Source organism: Chiloscyllium punctatum, chromosome 16 (assembly GCF_047496795.1).
Source record: "Chiloscyllium punctatum isolate Juve2018m chromosome 16, sChiPun1.3, whole genome shotgun sequence".
In the NCBI taxonomy this organism is placed as follows: Eukaryota; Metazoa; Chordata; class Chondrichthyes; order Orectolobiformes; family Hemiscylliidae; genus Chiloscyllium; species Chiloscyllium punctatum.
The window spans coordinates 45007636-45026296 of record NC_092754.1 but is presented as its reverse complement, the minus strand read 5'-3'; the positions used below and the strand labels follow the sequence as shown (position 1 = coordinate 45026296).

Below are 18661 nucleotides of genomic sequence, written 5' to 3'. Positions count from 1 at the left end.
GACATTCCTGTATTAAGGGCACACTGCACCTTCAGTTATTCTCTTGAAGTAACACTGTCAGTGTAGTCAGTCACCTGTGTGTGTGTAATGAGTAAGCACAGAACCCAGGCTATGTGTGTAAGTCTCTGGTATTCTAGCCATATAAACTCTTTGTGTTGTTAATCAGCTTCAAGTTTTAACAATAACCCAGTCTTTGTGGGATTAGTCATGCAGGCTAGCATATCAAAAATCACAAAGTACTTGTGAATGCAGAAAGTATAATTAGTAAGTTTATAGATGATATAAAAATTGGTGATGTTGCAGATAGCGAGAAAGATGGCCTCAGCTGATAACTTAGGCAGAGCAATGGCAGTTGAAATTTAATCTTGATAAGTGTGAAGTGATACATTCTGTGAGGTCTAATAAGGGAAGGATATACACAATGACTGGTAGATCACTAGGGAATACTGAGGAACAAAAGGACCTTGATGCACAAGACCATAGATCCCTGAAAGTGTCAGCATCTGTAGATAGCGTGATGAAGAAGACATATGGGGTGTGCTTTTATTAGCTAGGGTGTAGAATATAGGAGCAAGTAAGTCTTATTGGAACTTTATTAAACATTGGTTAGGCAGTAGGTGAAATCCTATGTGCAATTTTGGTCACCACACTATTGAAAGGATATGATTGCACTGGAGAGGGTGTAAAGGAGATTCAACAGGATGTTGCCTGGGATGGAACGTCTCAGTTATGAGTAGACACTGGATGGGCTGGGTTTGCTTACCCTGGAACAGAGGAGGCTGAAGGATGATCCAATTGACATATACAAGATTATGAGAGGCATAGACAGAGTAGATTGTGAGAACCTTTTCTTGATGGAAGATATGAAAAATGTGGTGCTGGAGAAACACAGCAAGCCAGGCAGCATCTGAGGAGCAGGAGAATTGCCGTTTCGGGCATAAGCCCTTCTTCAGGAATGAGGCTGGTGTGCCAAGCGGGCTGAGATAAAAGGTAGGGAGGAGGGAATTTGGGGGAGGGGTGCTGGGAATACGATAGGTGGAGGAGGTGAGGGTGATAGGCCGGAGAGGAGGTGGGGGCATAGAGAAGATTGCAGGTCAAGAGGGCGGTGCTGAATTCGGGGGGTTGGGAATGAGATAAGGTGGGGGGGAGGGGAAATGAGGAAGCTGGAGAAATCTACATTCATCCCGTGTAGTTGGAGGGTTCCTAGGCAGAAGATGAGGCGCTCTTCCTCCAGGTGTCGTGTGGCCAGGGTCTGGCGATGGAGGAGGCCAAGGGCCTGTATGTTATTGGTGGAGTGGGAGGGGAGTTAAAGTGTTCAGCCATGGGGTGGTTGGGTTGATTGGTGCGGGTGTCCCAGAGGTATTCCCTGAAATGTTCCGCAAGTAGGCGGCCTATCTCCCCAATGTAGAGGAGACCACATCAGGTGCAGCAGATACAGTAAATGATGTGTGTGGAGGTGCAGGTGAATTTGCAATGGAAATGGAAGGATCCATTGGTGCCTTGGAGGGAGGTGAGGGGGGAGGTGTGGGCGCAAGTTTTGCACTTCTTGCAGTTGCAGGGGAAGGTGCCAGGAGTGGAGGTTGGGTTGGTGGGGGGTGTGGACCTGATGAGGGAGTCATGGAGGGAGTAGTCTCTCTGGAATGCTGATAGGGGTAGGGAGGTGGTGGGGTCTGTTTGGAGGTGGCGGAAATGTCGGAGGATGATGCGATGTATCCAGAGGTTGGTGGGGTGGAAGGTGAGGACCAGTGGGGTTCTGCCCTGGTGGCGATTGGAGGGGCAGGGTTCAAGGGCGGAGGTGCAGGAAGTGGAGGAGATGCGGTGGAGAGTATCGTCGACCACATCGGAGGGGAAATTGCGGTCTTTGAAGAAGGAGGCCATTTGGGTTGTTTGGTAGTGGAATTGGTCCTCCTGGGAGCAGATGCGGCTGAGGCAAAGGAATTGGGAATATGGGATGGCGTTTTTACAGGGGGCAGGGTGGGAGGTAGCTGTGGGAGTTGGTCGGTTTGTAGTAAATGTCTGTGTTGAGTCGATTGCCCGAGATAGAAATGGAGAGGTCTGGGAAGGGGAGGGAGGAGTCTGAGATGGTCCAGGTAAATTTGAGGTCGGGTGGGAGGTGTTAGTAAAGTGGATAAACTGTTCAACCTCCTCGTGGGAGCACGAGGTAGCGCTAATATAATCATCGATGTAGCAGAGGAAAAGGGGGGGGTGGGGGGGTGCCATTGTAGCTGCGGAAGATGGACTGCTCCACATATCCGACTTTCTCCTTCTTGATAGAAGATGTGACTAAAATCAATGGGGTGTAAGTTTAAGGTGAGGAGTAAATGGTTTAGAGGAGATTTGAGTGAAACATTTTTCATCCAGAGGGTAGTAGAAAAGGTGAAATGTGTTGCTGAAAGAGTAGTGGACGGGTATTCTTGCAAAATTTAAGAACAATTTGAATGAGTACTTCAAGTGCCAGGGCATAGTAGACTAAGGACCAAGTGCAGATAAATGAGATTAATATAGTTTGGTGCTTGTTAGTTGACATTAACATGGTGGTCTGAAGGGCCTGTTTCTATGTTGTCTGAATCTATGATATCAAACATGGAATCTGGGCTGATGTTTAATGCAGTGTTTAGAGAATGCCCACTATTGGAAATACTTCCTTTTGATTCAACTATTGACAGCCCATTTGCTGGCTCACATGAGTATTACAGAGCCCATGGACCATTTGAAGAAGAGCTGAGGGGTGTCCTGGGAACATTTATTTCTAAAACACCATCACTGAAATCAATTATCTGCTCATTTTCTCAATCACAACTTACCGCATACAAATTATCTGCTCCCCTTCTGAAATTACAACCCTTTTAAAAGGACTTGATTGGTTCTTATGTGCTTCGGAATACCTTAAAGCTGTGAAAGTTGCAATATAACATATCTTTCTTTCCTTCCCTCAGGTAAAACAAGTGGACCATGTTCATTGGTGTAATGTTCTCAAATTCCGCTCTGAAGTTATAGAAAGTAAAGGCAATGAATGACTATATCTATAAGTGATCTTTGTTGCTGCTGTCACATTAAACAGTTTTGTCATTTATATATTGAATGGAATTTCAGTGCAGTGTGATTCCCATAAAAGTGCAGTCAAATCCCAAGCAATGGCTCAGCATCTCCCTCATTCTTTATTTACATTAAGAGATCTTTGCAGAGGATTGTGTTGCCTTCTCTAATCTGGGATCATGACACATAATGCTACTGAACTCTGTAACATACTGCTCACTACCACTTAATTGAACAGACTTGTCCAACCTTTCCTCACAGAGATACCAGTGACTCATTTCAATTTTACTCTCACTTGTGGGCTGATGACTACATTTCAAACAGATATGGTTTGGTAGAACACTAGACATGAATATCAGAAAAAAAAACAAGTCTAAAACAATAAGTCATAAACTTAAATAAATGACTGTTTAATAAAAGTCACCATTAAATGGTGCCAAGTAGCACAGCTAACTACTAAAAGCTTTTCTGACTTTTTAGACCAAGCCTGATCAGGAGGGAAGTGAGGCCATGGCTTAACTAACATCACCCTTGTGTTCATCTCTGGTGGCACACAGTCTGGGATGGCCTCTCTCCGTCATTCACAAACTCTATCATTCTCCAGCACTCACTTACTCTCATTGACACATTCACTCAATCTCACTCACTGACTCATTCACTTACTAACTCATTCACTCACTCTTCCTTACTCACTCACAGCCTCTCACTCACTTTACACCCTTTCTCACTTATCTGGAGGAGCACCTCCTTGTAGAATCTTCCATTTAGATTTCCTGACTTCAAAAATCTGCAGTCTATTGTGTCAAGCCAATACAAAGAATAAATCTGAAGCAACAAAACTGACAGAGTCATGAGCATCACCTATAGCTTCAGACAAAAACAAAAGGTGTACCGTCTCCAGTTGGTTTGCAAAATCCTCCTCACTAAGCTTTTTGGGCAGTGGAGAAAGGGGGAAGGTGGGGATTGTGCCAAAATTAGGACAGCAACAGCCTGACACAGTCATACTCACAGAGTCTTGCCTCACATATGCCCAAAACATTGATTCTCCTGCTCCTCGGATGCTGCCTGACCTGCTGCGCTTTTCCAGTGCCTCACTTTTCGACTCTGATCTCCAGCATCTGCAGTCCTCACTTTCTCCTACTCACTGTCAATGTCCCAGACATCAGTAAATGCCAATCACATTGCTTTGGGTATAGAGTCACATACAGGTCAGACCAAATTAAGGACATAAAATATAATATTTTATTTTTGTGTGGAAAGATGTTTATCTACTTTCTGAAAAAAAAATTTCAATTTGAAGATTTAATGGAAAGACCTTGTAGCCTGTTGGGATTCCAAATCGGGGTTAGCAAGTGAAAGGTCTGCATAGTGTACATGCTAAAATCAGCATCTAATCAAATTAAAATCTTTGATCATTACAAAGAAAGTTTTCTTGTAAAGGAATATAATCCTGCATCCTTGATCATGATATTCTTCTGATAAAGCTATAGTTTCCTTTCATTAATATTGTACAGTGTAATTTTTTTCAAATTTCGATTTGTATCAAATAGCAATTCTTTATCTCTATATACAGTTTATGAGAGTATTCCAAACTTTTGTAGCTAAAATGGAGGTTTTCCCACTTTTTTTCTGATGAATATTTTCCAGTCTTTCACATTCTCAACACAAAGTATGTTGTCTTCTACAATATTTTAACTGGTTCTATGGCAACAGACTTAATAAAGCTTCCTGCTGTACTCATGTGTTAAATCATAAGTATCTTAAGAGCAAAAGAGAAAGCATATAACATGGTGAAGGGCAATGGGAAGCTAGAGGATTGGGAAGCTTACAAAGACCAACAGAGGCAACAAAAAAGTAAGTAAGGAGGGAGGAGATTAAATTTGAGGCTAAGCTAGTCAGTAATATAAAAAAGAAAGTAAAGACTGAGGATGCTGGAGAGTCAGAGTCAAAAAGTGCTGGAAAAGTACAGCAGGTCAGGCAGCATCTGAGGAGCAGGAAGGTTTTCGTTTCAGGCATCACCCCTTCATCAAGAATGTGGGGAGAGAAGGGGGCTGAGAAATAAGTAGAAGGGTGGGGGTGGGGCTGAGAGGAAAGTAACTGGAAAGGTGATAGGTGGATGCAGGTGGAGTGATTGAGATAGGTCGGTGTGGGGGGTGGAGCAGATAGGTGGGAAGGATATTGGACAGGTAGGACAGGTCGAGTTGGGGGGTTGGATCTGGGATGAAGTGGGGGGAGGGGAGATTTGGAAACTAGTGAATTTGATGCTAATGCTGTATAGTTGAAGGGTCATTAGACAGAAGATCAGGCATTCTTCCTCTGGTTGTTGGGTGGCTTGGACTTGGCGATGGAGGAGGACTGGGTTTGCATGTCCTTGGGAGAGTGAGTGGGGGAGGGGGGTGGGTGTTGAGGTAGTCGGCCTCAGGGCAGTGGGATTGTTTGGTGCGTGTGACCCAGGGATAGTCCCTAAAATGCTCTGTGATATAGAGGAGAGCGAAACAAGAGCAACAGACACAGAAGATGAGATGAGTGGATGTGCAAGAAAATCTCTGCCAGATGCCAAAAGATCCTTCTGGGACCTTGGACAGAGGTGAGGGGGGAGGGGTGGGCACAGGTTTTACACCTCGTGCGGCAGCAAGGGAAGGTGCCAGATGTGGAGGGGATTTGGTTGTGGGCATAGACCTAATGAACGGGTCAAGGTGTAATATAAAGGAAGACTGTAAGAGTTTCTTTAGTCATCCAAAGTCCACTTTTGACAACTGGAAAATGACACTGGACAGATAGTAATGGGGAATGAGGAAATGGCTGAAGAACTGAATAATAACTTCACAGTGGAAGACACAAGTAAAACCCCAAAAATTCAAGACAGTGTAGGGGCAGAGCTGAGTATGGTGACCAACACCAAGGAGAAGGTGCTGGAAAATCTGAATGGCCTGAAGGTGGACAAATCACCTGGAGCAGATGGACTACACCCCAGAGTTCTAAGGGAGATAGCTTAAAAGGTAGTGGAGATGTTAGTGGTGATATTTCAGGAATCATTAGAATCAGGGAGAATCCCAGAGGACTGGAAAATCACTAACATAACACTCTTGTTTTATAAGGGAGTAAGGCAAAAGATGGAAAATTACAGACCGATTAGCCTAACCACGTTTGTGGGTAAGATTCTGGAGTCCATTCTGAAGGATGAGATTTCTGCATACTTAGAAGTATATGGTACAATAGGGCAAAGGCAGCATGGCTTCTTCAAGGGGAGGTCATGCCTGTCAAATCTGCTAGAATTCTCTGTGGAAGTAAAAAGCATGTTAGACCAAGGAGAGCCAATGGATGTTATCTACCTAGACTTCAAAAAGGCTTTTGACAAGGTGCCACACAGGAGGCTACTGAGTAAGATAATGGCCCATAGTGTCCAAGGCAAGGTGCTAGTGTGGGTCAAAACCTGGCTGTCTGGCAGAAAGCAGAGAGTGGGGATAAAAGTATCTTTCTCAGGATGGCAGCCGGTGACAAATGGTGTTCTGCAAGGGTCAGTGTTGGGACCACAAACTTTCACTTTATACATTAACAATCTATATGAAGGAATTGAGGCCATTCTGGCTAATTTTGCAGTTGATACAAAGATTGGTAGAGAGACAGGTTGCAATGAGGAGGCGGGGAGGCTGCAGAAGGTTTGGACAGGTTAGGACCGTGGGCAAAGAAATGGCAGATGGAGTACAACATGGGAAAGATTGAGGTCATACACTTTGGTAGGAAGAATGGAGGCATGAACTATTTTCTGAATAGGGAGAAAATTCAGAAGTCTAAAGTGCAAAAAGACTTGGGAGTTCGCATACAGGATGCTCTCAAGGTAAACCTGCAGTTTGAGTCAGTGGTAAGGAAGGCAAGTGCAATGATGGCATTTATTTTGAGAGGACTTGAATATAAAAGCAAGCTCCACTGTTTCTGGTTTAGAGGACGTGTTTAGAGGACGTTCATGAGAATGGTCCCAGGAATGAAAAGCTTAACCTATTAGGAACATTTGAGGAGTCTTGGTCTATACTCGATGGAGTTGAGAAGGATGAGGGGGGAATCTAATTGAAACATACAGAATACTGAATGGCTTGGACAGAGTAGATGTTGGGAATACGTTTCCATTGTTAGGAGAGACTAGGACCTGAAGGCACAACCTTAGAGTAAAGGGAAGACCTTTTAGAACGGAGATAAGGAGAAACTTCTTCAGCCAGAGAGTGGTGAAGCTATGGAATTCGCTGCCTTGCTGTGGAGGCCAGGTCATTGAGTATATTTAAGACAGAGATAGATAGGTTCTTGAGTATCAAGGGTTATGGGAAGAAAGCGGAAGAATGGGGTTGAGAAACTTATGACTGAATGACGGAGCAGACTGGATGGGCTGAATGACCTAATTTCTACTTCTATGTCTTATGGGTGGGACTTAATGCAATTTTAACATTAATCCTTTCAGAACTATGACTTTATATAATGCTTATCAGCTTAAAAAAATCAAGGTGCTTCTTCAGGTGCTAGTTATTTGGGGCTGTTAACTTTTATAAATTCCCAGTTCCCTCCAGTCGACACGAGCAATGTTTTTATTTAAATTTGTTTTTCATTCTTTACAAACAGAGACTGAATAAAACGATTCACTTTATTTAAGATTTGAAGTTATACATAGAAGCTTTGTTTGCAGAACCAGTTTCAGAGGAGGCTGTCTCAATGCATTTCATAAAGTTAATGCAATGTTAGGTACTAATTATTAAGGAAACAATAGGCATTTACATATTGAAATTGATACATTTTATACTTACAGATGTAAAGGCACATCTATCAATCTTCATACTGTGTCGTCAAAGGCAAATAAAGCACTGCAACTGAGTATGGACAGTATTTAATGACCTGACTAGATGAACATACAGGAAATTCAGACACACAACATTCAGAAAATTCAAAACATGATTTATTGTCCATTTTCTTAAACCATAAGAAATCATAAATGGTCAATCAAGCAGTATTGTTACATTCTCATTAATTGGTGGGGTTTTAAAACAGCTCCATAGGAGATAGCAGATTCTATAAACAGTAAAATATTCAACACAAATTCGCCCTTTGCCAAAGACGCTAGCCTTTCATTTTAAATGGATTAGCATCCACCTTTAAATAAAGCAGAGAGAAATGTGTTAGCTGTATGCTGGTATCATATGGGGTTGTTTCAAAACCTCAGCACTTTAGTACAAATCTTTACAGCCAACCCTAGACAAGACTTTGAGCAAATGCATGATGTTCAGTTGCAAGACTGTGTCATTCCTCTGGTTGAGAATTTAATCTGGAAATATGAGGAATCCATTGAAGACACTGTCAGCTCCATCCATTCCTATAATTGAATTGGATTCAGGTGCTTCAAGATGGACAAAATCATTAGTCTTCAGTTTAAGGACAACTCCCCCAGAACTCACCTGGTACATATTGTACACCTGATCACAGAAACCAACCTGCTTTACCTGATTGAGCATGATGTTAACACAAAGGTTACCCTTGGAAGTTGCATGATAAACAAAATAATACAAGCCTGGTATTTGGCACTTAAATTTTGCAGATCTTGGTAAATAATTGCCTTGTTTGTTGGTTATCAGTTTATCAAACTTTATTGGAAACCTCCTTGGGTTCACCATTGTATTTCTAGCCATGGAGAAAGCTGACTTCAGGGTACTTGTGTGGTCTCCGACATCTCCTCGCTCGCCCTTCTCCCCTCTTGCACCTTTCTCTCCTTTTTCTCCACTTTCACCTTCAGGCCCAACTTTTCCTATTGTGCCCTCCAAGCCTGGTTCACCTTTCTGGCCCTTGGCACCGGCCAGTCCCGCTGCTCCAGGGGGACCTGTTGACAGAATACAATTGGGATTATATTTCAGAATCCCACTTCCATGCATTCGGACAGCTGAATGTCACATTTCTCAAAATTCAGAATAGACAGACAAGCCCCAAGTTGCATTATTTGACCACACATACGAACAAAGAACGCAGAAAATAAAACAGTATAACTCAGGAACAGGCCCTTTGGTCCACCATGTCTGTACCAACCATCATGCTATTCTAACCTAATCCTATCTGTATGAACGTGGCCTGTATTCCTCTATTCCCTGCTTGTTTTTGTGTCTATCTAAATGGTTGTTAAACATTGTTATTGTATCTACTGCTACCATCTCTCCTGACAACATGTTCCAGCTACCTACTACCTTCTGTGTAAAAACTCACCCTGCACATCTGTTTTAAATTTGTCCCCTCTCACCTTAAACCTCAGCCCCCTAGTATTTTTCATTTCCAACCTGGGAAAATGACCCTGTCCATCCATCCCATCCATACCCCTCATAATTTTATATATTTCTATCAGGTCACCCTTGATCAGGCTCCGACACTCAAGCAAAAACATTCCAAGTTTGACCAACTTCCCCTTATAGCTATTTCATTCCAATCCAAGCAACATCCTGGTAAATCCAAAATGAAACAGTGTTCTGATGATTATTTACCTAACTTGAAAACTTAACTCAGCTTTTTCCCACAGTTACTGACGGACGTACTTAGATTTAGATTACTTACAGTGTGGAAACAGGCCCTTCGGCCCAACAAGTCCACACCGACCCACCGAAGCGCAACCCACCCATACCCCTACACCTAACACCACGGGCAATTTAGCATGGCCAATTCACCTGCACATCTTTGGACTGTGGGAGGAAACCGGAGCACCCGGAGGAAACCCACGCAGACACGGGGAGAATGTGCAAACTCCACACAGGCAGTTGCCTGAGGCGGGAATTGAACCCGGGTCTTTGGCGCTGTGAGGCAGCAGTGCTAACCACTGTGCCACCGTGCTGCCCACTTAAAGGGCTTTTGCCCGAAACGTCGATTTTCCTGCTCCTCGGATGCTGTCTGACCTGCTGTGCTTTTCCAGCACCACTCTGATCCAAAAACTTATTGTGTTCTGCTGGCAATTTCTGTTTTTGATCCCGGTAAACCTCTTCTGCACTCTCTCTAAAGCCTCCATATCCTTCCTGTGTTGTGCAACTAGAACAACACAATATTCCAAAGGAGGCCTATCGAGAGTCTTGTACAGCCACAGCATGACTTTGTAACTTTTGAACTCAATGAAAACAGTAAGAACTGGAGATGCTGTAAATCAAAAACAAAAACAGAACTTTCTGGAAAAGCTAAGCGGGTCTGGAGGCATCCGTGAAAAGAAATCAGAGTTAACATTTCAGGTCTCATTCTGAGGAACCAGACCTGAAACATTAACTCTGATTTCGCTTCACAGATGCTGCCAAACCTGCTGAGCTTTTCTAGCAGCTTCAGCTTTTGTACTTAATGCCCTGACCAATGAAGGCAAGCGTGCCTTCTTTATCACATTATCCACTAGTGTCACTACTTTTAGGGCGCTATGGACTTACACCCCTCTGTATATCAATGTTGCCATTTACTATATACATTTATTATGCATTTGGCCTCTAGACTTATCTATGTCTACAACCATCATAAACTTATGGAGTTATGATCACTTTTCCCAAAATACTCTCCCGTTAAAACTTCAATCACCTGCCAAGGCTAATTCTCCAATGTAATACAGACCCTTCCCTAGTTAGACAATGTGCATATTGTTTTAAGAAGCCCCCCTAGATGCACCAAACAAATTCTGCCTGATTCAACTGTCTGCAACTAAGACAATCCCAATCTATACTGGGGGAATTAAAATCACCTCCCACAATAATCCTGTTGTTTTTACGTCATTCTATGATGTTTCTCATACCTGTTCCTCTATCTCCCGCTGGGCAGGCCTATAGTATAATACCATCATAGTGATTGTACCTTTTTCATTCCTAAGTTCAACCCGTATGACATTGCTACATGAGCGCTCCAAGATGTCCTGTCTTAGTACAGATATGACATTCTCCATAACCATTAATACAGCTCCTCCACACCTTTTACACTACTCTCTGCCATACCTGAAACATTTAAACCCTGGAGTCTGTCTTGAACATACAAATTAAGATCAACAGTTGGCCATTCGACTCCTTGAGCCCGCACCAGTAAGATCTTGGCTCAGTATGTTACCTTTGCCTTTCTTTTATTTGATTTGTGTTAGGTTTGGATTCTATGTTTACAAGAATGTACAGAACAACCTCGATTATCTGATCAAGATGGGCAGGGAGGATTTTGTTTAGATAACTGATTGTTCGAATAGCGCATAACATTTTTACAGGACCTTGAGATCTTGTTCAGATAATCTGCAATTCGGATAATTGATGTTCAGATAACCAAGGGTGTTCTGTAATCAGTTCCATGAACAAACAGATGATGAAAAACATGAGTAGCTTGTATTAATTACTTTTCCCTTTCCTTGTCATTTTGGGGTAGTGGGAAGATGAGCAAAGTGTTTGACCAGGGAAAGATTCGATCTGCTACTTTTCCAGCAGGTGTTTAGAAGGAAATCTTGAGAGGAAAAGGCAACAACTTGAGGAATGGGAAATCAATCTTCCATTTTAAAACTTGTAGGGAGATTGATTTGCAGACTGGAAATGTTCTGAATTAAAGTTCTGGATACCAGTTTGGTATTAACTTTTTGCCAGGAGATTATTGTACCTGTGTCATAATGCTTATTTTATCTCTTGTAACATAAGAAACTGGCTGTGTGCTTTTGAAGAATCCAACAGACATTGATTACAGCGAACAATTACAGACAAATATTATCTTTCTCAGGCACATAAATATCTGGCTAATAGAATACAATAGAAGAGTATGTTTTCTGAATAGTGTCATGCTTCAAGTGATTCAACCTAAGATGGAGAATTAGATTATTATAGTCTCAGGTCACATCATGTGATACTGTGATGATATTATGAGGATGTCCCTTAAAGACATTTTGATACACTGAAAATGAAACATAACAAACATGCCCTTTTTCTTCAAAAGCTAAAAATTAATCCCAAGCAGATATATGTAGCAAAGGTAAATGCCCCATAACACTAGCAGACCAAAAACTGTTCTCTCATTAGAAAGAGACAATTGATGGTTTAACTTGAGGGTCATCATACTTCAGGTGAAGGGTGAGGTTGAGAAAATGGTAACCTCAGTGATTTAATCCACAATGTAGGTGTCACTTTGCATTGTAGGCCAGCCATCTAACTAACAGGGCTAGCCACCCTTCAGCAGATCAACAGACATGTATTGTCAATTATCATGATCACTACAAGGATAGGATATCACATTTTATTTGTTCTTAGTTGAGATATGAACTTTAGACAAGCCTCCGAGAGCACTACAGATGTACCCTGCTAAGAAAGGTTTGGTTTGCCAGTGAGGATTTTAACTGGATGAAGTCTGGAAAGTTGAAGCTCTTTGAATTACCTGGATGTCCTTTCCTGCCAGGTGGCCCATCCTTGCCATCTTTGCCAGGTTCCCCAGGCATTCCAGGTTGCCCAGGGGAGCCGTGAATGCCAGAAGATGCCGGACAGGTATCTTGAGCTGATGATGCCACCACCAATAAGAGGAAGACCAATCCCACATGTGCCATGTCAGAGAGCACTGTAAAACTAAGGTGTACATTCATTATGAGAGTACAACATGCCAAACAAAGACTGTGCCACTGATTTATTTTGACCTGCAAATTCCAGTACAAAAATGTATTATTCCAAAGTCTGTGCTAACGTTGAAAAAAACCCAAAGAATTGCACATCCTGGAAGTCTGAACCAAAAGTACACATTCCTGGAAAACCTCAGCAGGTCTGGCAGCATTTGTGGAGAGAAAGCAGTACTAACATTTCAAGTCCAGTGACCCCTCTTCAGAACTGATTGTAGCTAGGAAAAGGTTGATATACATGTTAGTGATGGGGTGGGGGGATGGGTGAGTGTAAATGTTAGGTGGAGATGAAGCCCAGACAGAAAGACTTTTAGTCAAGCAAAGTCAGAAGTCATATGCCACCAGATTGTAGCCCAACCAATTTATTTGTAATCTTAAGTTTTTGGAGCACTGTTTCTTCATCAGGTGAAGTGGAGAGAACTTGACAAAGGAGCAGCGCTCCGAAAGCTTGTAATTTCAAATAAACCTGTTGGACTCTAACTTGGTGTTTTATGACTTCTGACTTTGCACACCTCAGTTCAACATCAGAGCTGAAAATGTGTTGCTGGAAAAGCACAGCAGGTCAGGCAGCATCCAAGGAACAGGAGAATCGACGTTTCGGGCATAAACCCTTCTTCAGGAACGTCTGAAACGTCGATTCTCCTGTTCCTTGGATGCTGCTTGACCTGCTGCGCTTTTCCAGCAACACATTTTCAGCTCTGATCTCCAGCATCTGCAGTCCTCACTTTCTCCTCAGTTCAACATCACCACATTTAGTCAGGCAGATAAAAGAATAGGTAAAAGTTCAGCCTGGGAGAATCAATAGCTAATGCGAACCATTAGTAGCTGACAATGGGTTGGTTGGGGTAGCAGCCCATGTGATGACAAGGCCTTGTGTGTGGGGATTGGATAAAGACATGGGAGAAGGTGCTCAGGTCCTGAAATTATTGAGCTCAATGTTAAGTCCTGAAGGCTGCAAGGTTTCCAAGCAAAACATGAGATGCCGTTCTTTCAGCTTATGCTGAGCTACACTGGAGCACTGCAGCAAGCCTGAAACAGAGATGTTGACTAGGAATACAGTGCTGGGTTAAAGTGGCAGGCAACAGAAAGCTCCAGATCAGGCTTTAGAGGCTTCTGTAATGACTATTCCATTCTTCTAGTTTCTCCATCTCCAGTCGCATCTGTCACTCTGATGCTAGCTTCTACATGTTTGCCTCCAAAATGTTCACCTTCTTCTTCAATCGAGAATTCCTCACCATTGTGGTTGGAAAGAGCCTTCAGTCATGGCTGACCCAACTCCCACACTTTGGCCATCACTCTTTCTCTTTCCTCTGACAACAGCTATAAGGTCTCCCTCCCTGGTTCTCACCTGCCATCCCACCAGCATCCATATGGCGGAGATAGCAGCTAATAATTAGCAAAAATCATTAGCTGCTATTTCCGCCACCTCCAGTGAGATGCCACAATGAGACACATATTTTCCTCACCTCCCTTGTCAGCCTTCCACAGGGACTGTTACCCTGGTCCAATTCTCTTACACTCTCTACATGTCCCCACATTCCTACATCACGTTTCTATGCAATCATGGAAGGTGTAACATCTGCCCATTTCCCTCCTCACTATCCAAGGCCCTACACTAAGCTTCCAGGTAAACTAGTGATTTACCTGCACTTCACTTAATCTAGCCTATTGTATTCACTGCTCAGAATGTCATCTCCTGTACACCAGGGAAACAAAATACGGACTGGTTGATCACTTTGACCTTCTGCCCTGTCTGCAAAAATTGCCCTCAACTTCTTCTTGCTTGCCACTTCAACACATGTGTTCCCTGGCCAATATCTTTGTCATGGAATTGCCACAGCGCTCCAGTGAAGCTCAGCACAAGCTGGAAGAACAACACTTCATTTTCTGTTGGGGATTCTGCAGCCTTCGGGACTCAATATCGAGTTGAACTATTTCAGGACCTGAGTACCTTCTTCCATGTCTTTACCCAACCCTCATACACGAGGCCTTGTCATCACATGGACTGATAACACAAAAAAAAACAATTGTTTTCAACCACTAATCATCCCCATTAGCAGCTATACATTCTCCCACTCTGACCTTTAGCCATTTCGCAGTCTGACCAATTGTTTTTATCTCTCTGTTTGAGCTCCATCTCCACCCATCATTAACTCCTCTCCCATCCCTGCATCCCATTTTCAGCAAACTTGATATCAACCTTTTCCTAGTTACAATCATTCCTGAGGAGCTGAACCTGAAACATTAACTTTGCTTTCTCTCCACAGATGTGGCTAGACCTGCTGAGTTTTTCCAGCAATTTCTTTCTTTCTGTGCTAGAGTATGAGAAAGTGTCACTCAAGGGATTTTAATTTTCAATCTTGGATTCTATTTGAATGGTTAAAATGGTACGTGATAAATCTCAGATGAATGAGATGAATGGACATAAATAGTTGGGACAAAACCATTGCTTTTGAAGTGCAGCCTCTTTGTGAATAAAATGCTCACCAAACTTTTCAGAATATAGAGGAGACCCATGAGCCATTAATGCCTCAGCAATGTCACCAGCATCAGGAGATTTAACTAACCAGATAAAGCAGCTCAGTCCTGAGAATGCACGTGCTCATTCTCAAGCAGTGATGTGATGTTGAACTGACATGCTTTGTTCTGTCTCATCTGGCACTTCTTTGCATTACAAAGGGACACTGCTCAATAATCCTCTTGTTGTAAAGTAGCCATCACCATGAATGTCACAATGCCCAACCTGTGACTGGATTCCAATTTCCTGATACAGGTCACCTCTGACTATGAAAGTGTCAGATTATCTTCCAGTGGCTAGCAGATCCCTTCCTACAGATGGTTGGCTAGATAAGGTTCAAGATGCTGATTTGAACCCTTGACATCTGTGCCCCACAAGAAAACATGAACTATAACTTCAAAGCTCAACTCTCATCCTCTTTTGACCCAGGATCTGGTTCCCGTGGATCTGACCATGATCCAGCTCCTTGAAGGAGTGGCCCAGATCTGGCTCTGGGTTTTGCTGGTGTGATTGTAGTGTGGGATGTTGATACTGCCCCTATCAGGCGTCAGAGTGAAGTTGAACATCTGGCCTTGATTTGACCTGATCTGTGTACTTAAAATGGGCCTGGCTTCCTTACTGGGAATGTCCTTCTAAGCTGCACCGGTTCATGTTGGGAACAGGATTGGATGAGTAAGTGGACAATATAATTTTCATTATTCATTTCCTGCTTAATCATGTAGAGGCCTAAAGATCAGGGCCCAGCATTTCACCAACTGGGGAAACCTATTCTATTATCAGGGAAGGGAAACACAAAACAAAAAGTGAGTCATCTTCAACATGGAATCCACTTTCAACATGAAAGGGACTGAGCAAAATGGCAGTTGATAGTTATATTGCTTTGGAATTTGAATATGAAGTGCCTCCTTCTTCGAGCTCACAGTGTCAGAGAATCCTGTCCGTGCCATTCCAAAAGGCATCCAACACAGACCTACATCCCCATTCTATTCCATACCCGCACATTTACCATGGTTAACCCACCTAACCTGCACATCCCTGGACACTATGCAGCACTTTAGCATGGCCAATCCACCCTAACCTGGATTTGTTTAGACTGTGGAGGAAGTCGGAATACATGGTGGAGACGCACACAGAGGTGAGGAGAATGTGGAAACTCAATGGAGAGAGTCGTCCAAGGCTGAAATCAAGCCTGATCCCTGTTGCTTTGAGGAAGTAATGTCACCCTGGAAGGAAATTGATTGGCAATATCGGCAACACACACCCACCTTTAGTGGAATACACTGGCAAGGCCAAGTCTTTATACACTGTGCTCTGGAAAGTAACCCAGTCCGCAGTGGACATGATCAGAGGTATGCAGACCAGCCTGTTATACAGCTTAATGACCCTGAAGATTGGCTCATTGGCTCAAAATGCCCCTAGGCTTAACAGAGGGGAATTAGGCAGGAATCCAATTCCCAATGAATATTTATTTACCAGTGCAGTCATGTGCAAATATACAGTTACAAATGTGGTCAGGACAAAATTCTGCAGCTTTTCACAGTTAAGCAGCCTTTTTGTTCTGTAAATTACTACTCAGATATGTAAAAAAGAAAATCTTGCTGATTTACCTGAGATCTATTTGGCATTATGCCCTCAAAGCATAATAAAAGTTTGTCCCCTTTCCCAGGAGAAGAACCAAGGGATTTAAATAAAAACATCAATAAAGTGGAGAGACAAGCTGTTTGAAATTATTAGACAATCCTTAATTTGGTATCAGCTACTTTAGTGTCAAGAAATTACAACAAATTTCAAGTTTTTATAAATATTTTATTTAAAGGATTTAAGCTCAAATGTAAAAAAAATCATACTTTCAGAAATAACAATTCTGCCCCCAAATTTATTCAACACTCTCTGTGTACAGAGAAATTCTCTCCTTAAAGAGTTAACCCTGGATTAACAAATGCATTACACAGACCTCGAAACACTCATGAGTATTTCAATTCAGCAGCATTTATAGATACAATTAGATTTATTAAAATATTGAAAAACTGTTTGATTTTGCTAGATCTTACCTTGAATGCGGTCTGAAAGTTTAATGAAGAAATGAAGTTGTGAGAGATATTGCACAATTCTGAAAAAAACACTGAGAGACCAAACAAGAGGGAGGTCCAAGCTGCCTGCATACAGGATTGGAATTGGCAGCTAGCAAAGCGATAAAATCCTTCAGAATAACATCAGTGAGTTCAGTGAAGATCAATCCCAAGTTTCACTTCCCCTTTACAAGAAATTTATTGTGAGTCATGCTCATTTTTGTATTTTGCTGTTGTATTCATTTAATGATTGAAACACATGTGGAATTGGAATTACCTTAAACCTATTCTAAAAATCTGACCAATCAAGTGAATTTTATATGTTCGTGGTGTTTTCAGTTTCTTCCATCCTTTGCTGAAATAGTTCTGTGATTGCCATATACCTTCCTACATCTCTCTCAAGTTAGAAAACTACCTTGGAGATTTGAACAAATAATATTTTTAAAAATTTGATTATATACCGCATTGGGGAACATCACAGCTGTGAAATTCTCACGTTGAAACAGTAAGGTTCAGGCAGTAGCTTTCAAACTCAGAACGGTGTGTGCTGTTAAACGACTTCTCCTTCAAGATTTATTATCCCTACAATGTGGAAGGACACCATTAAGCTTTTTGAGTCTACACTGACCCGCTGAAGGGCGTCCCACCAGGACCCAAACCCTCTACCCTATAACCCTGCATTCCCCGTGGCCAACCCACCTAACCCTGCACATCTTTGGAATGTGGGAAGAAACCAGAGCATCCAGAAGAAACGCACACAGGCACAGGGAGAATGTGCAAACTCCGCACAGAAATCACCATGGCTGGAATCGAACCTGGGTCCCTGGCACTGTGAGACAGCAGTGTTAGCCACCATGCTCTGCTAGTGTATGAGTAAGGTAGCCTTGAGTGGACAAAATGCACCATATACAATTCTTTGAATACATCTACTTTTTGTAAGTGAGAGACATAGTATGTTTCAATGGGTTGTTTCCAGAAGTTTATACAATCAAACCAAAACATTTTGTGAACATTCAGCAGCATTCACATTATTCTAACGTTTACATTAATTTAACAATGAACTTAGTCAAATCCCTTGAAATTTGCTTACATTATTCTAACGTTTACATTAATTTAACAATGAACTTAGTCAAATGCCTGGAAATTTGCTTACCTACTGAAAGTAGTTCACTTTGAAACATAATCACTTTGGTCTTGCAGGACATTTCAGCTCATGAGCAGGATAATGTCTGACATTAGGTACAGTCACACTTAATTCATGTTCTTCATCAAAGATGTTGGAATCAGATTTGATAATTATGAATGGGGTTTTCAATACTTTGCATAATGATAAGTGTCACGTGATGAACTGAGAACTGTACTTAGCAATGATTTTTATTCCTTTCCTGTTGATCGCAATAAACGAGTGTCATATTTCACCAGTACAATACCTTT

General features: G+C 42.2%; 1 protein-coding gene across 1 annotated transcript in view; it reads right to left on the bottom strand.

The window, feature by feature from the left end:
- LOC140487259 (uncharacterized) overlaps window positions 1–17335 on the bottom strand; it is a 32924-nt gene extending 15589 nt beyond the window's left edge. The window contains exons 1-3 of the mRNA XM_072586885.1: window positions 17210–17335; window positions 12409–12593; window positions 8339–8890 (exon numbers count right to left, since the gene is read on the bottom strand). Coding sequence (XP_072442986.1) covers window positions 8339–8890; window positions 12409–12574 — 718 coding nt within the window. The 5' untranslated portion in view covers window positions 12575–12593; window positions 17210–17335. The remainder of the gene's footprint in view (window positions 1–8338; window positions 8891–12408; window positions 12594–17209) is intronic.
- Window positions 17336–18661: the final 1326 nt, after the last annotated feature.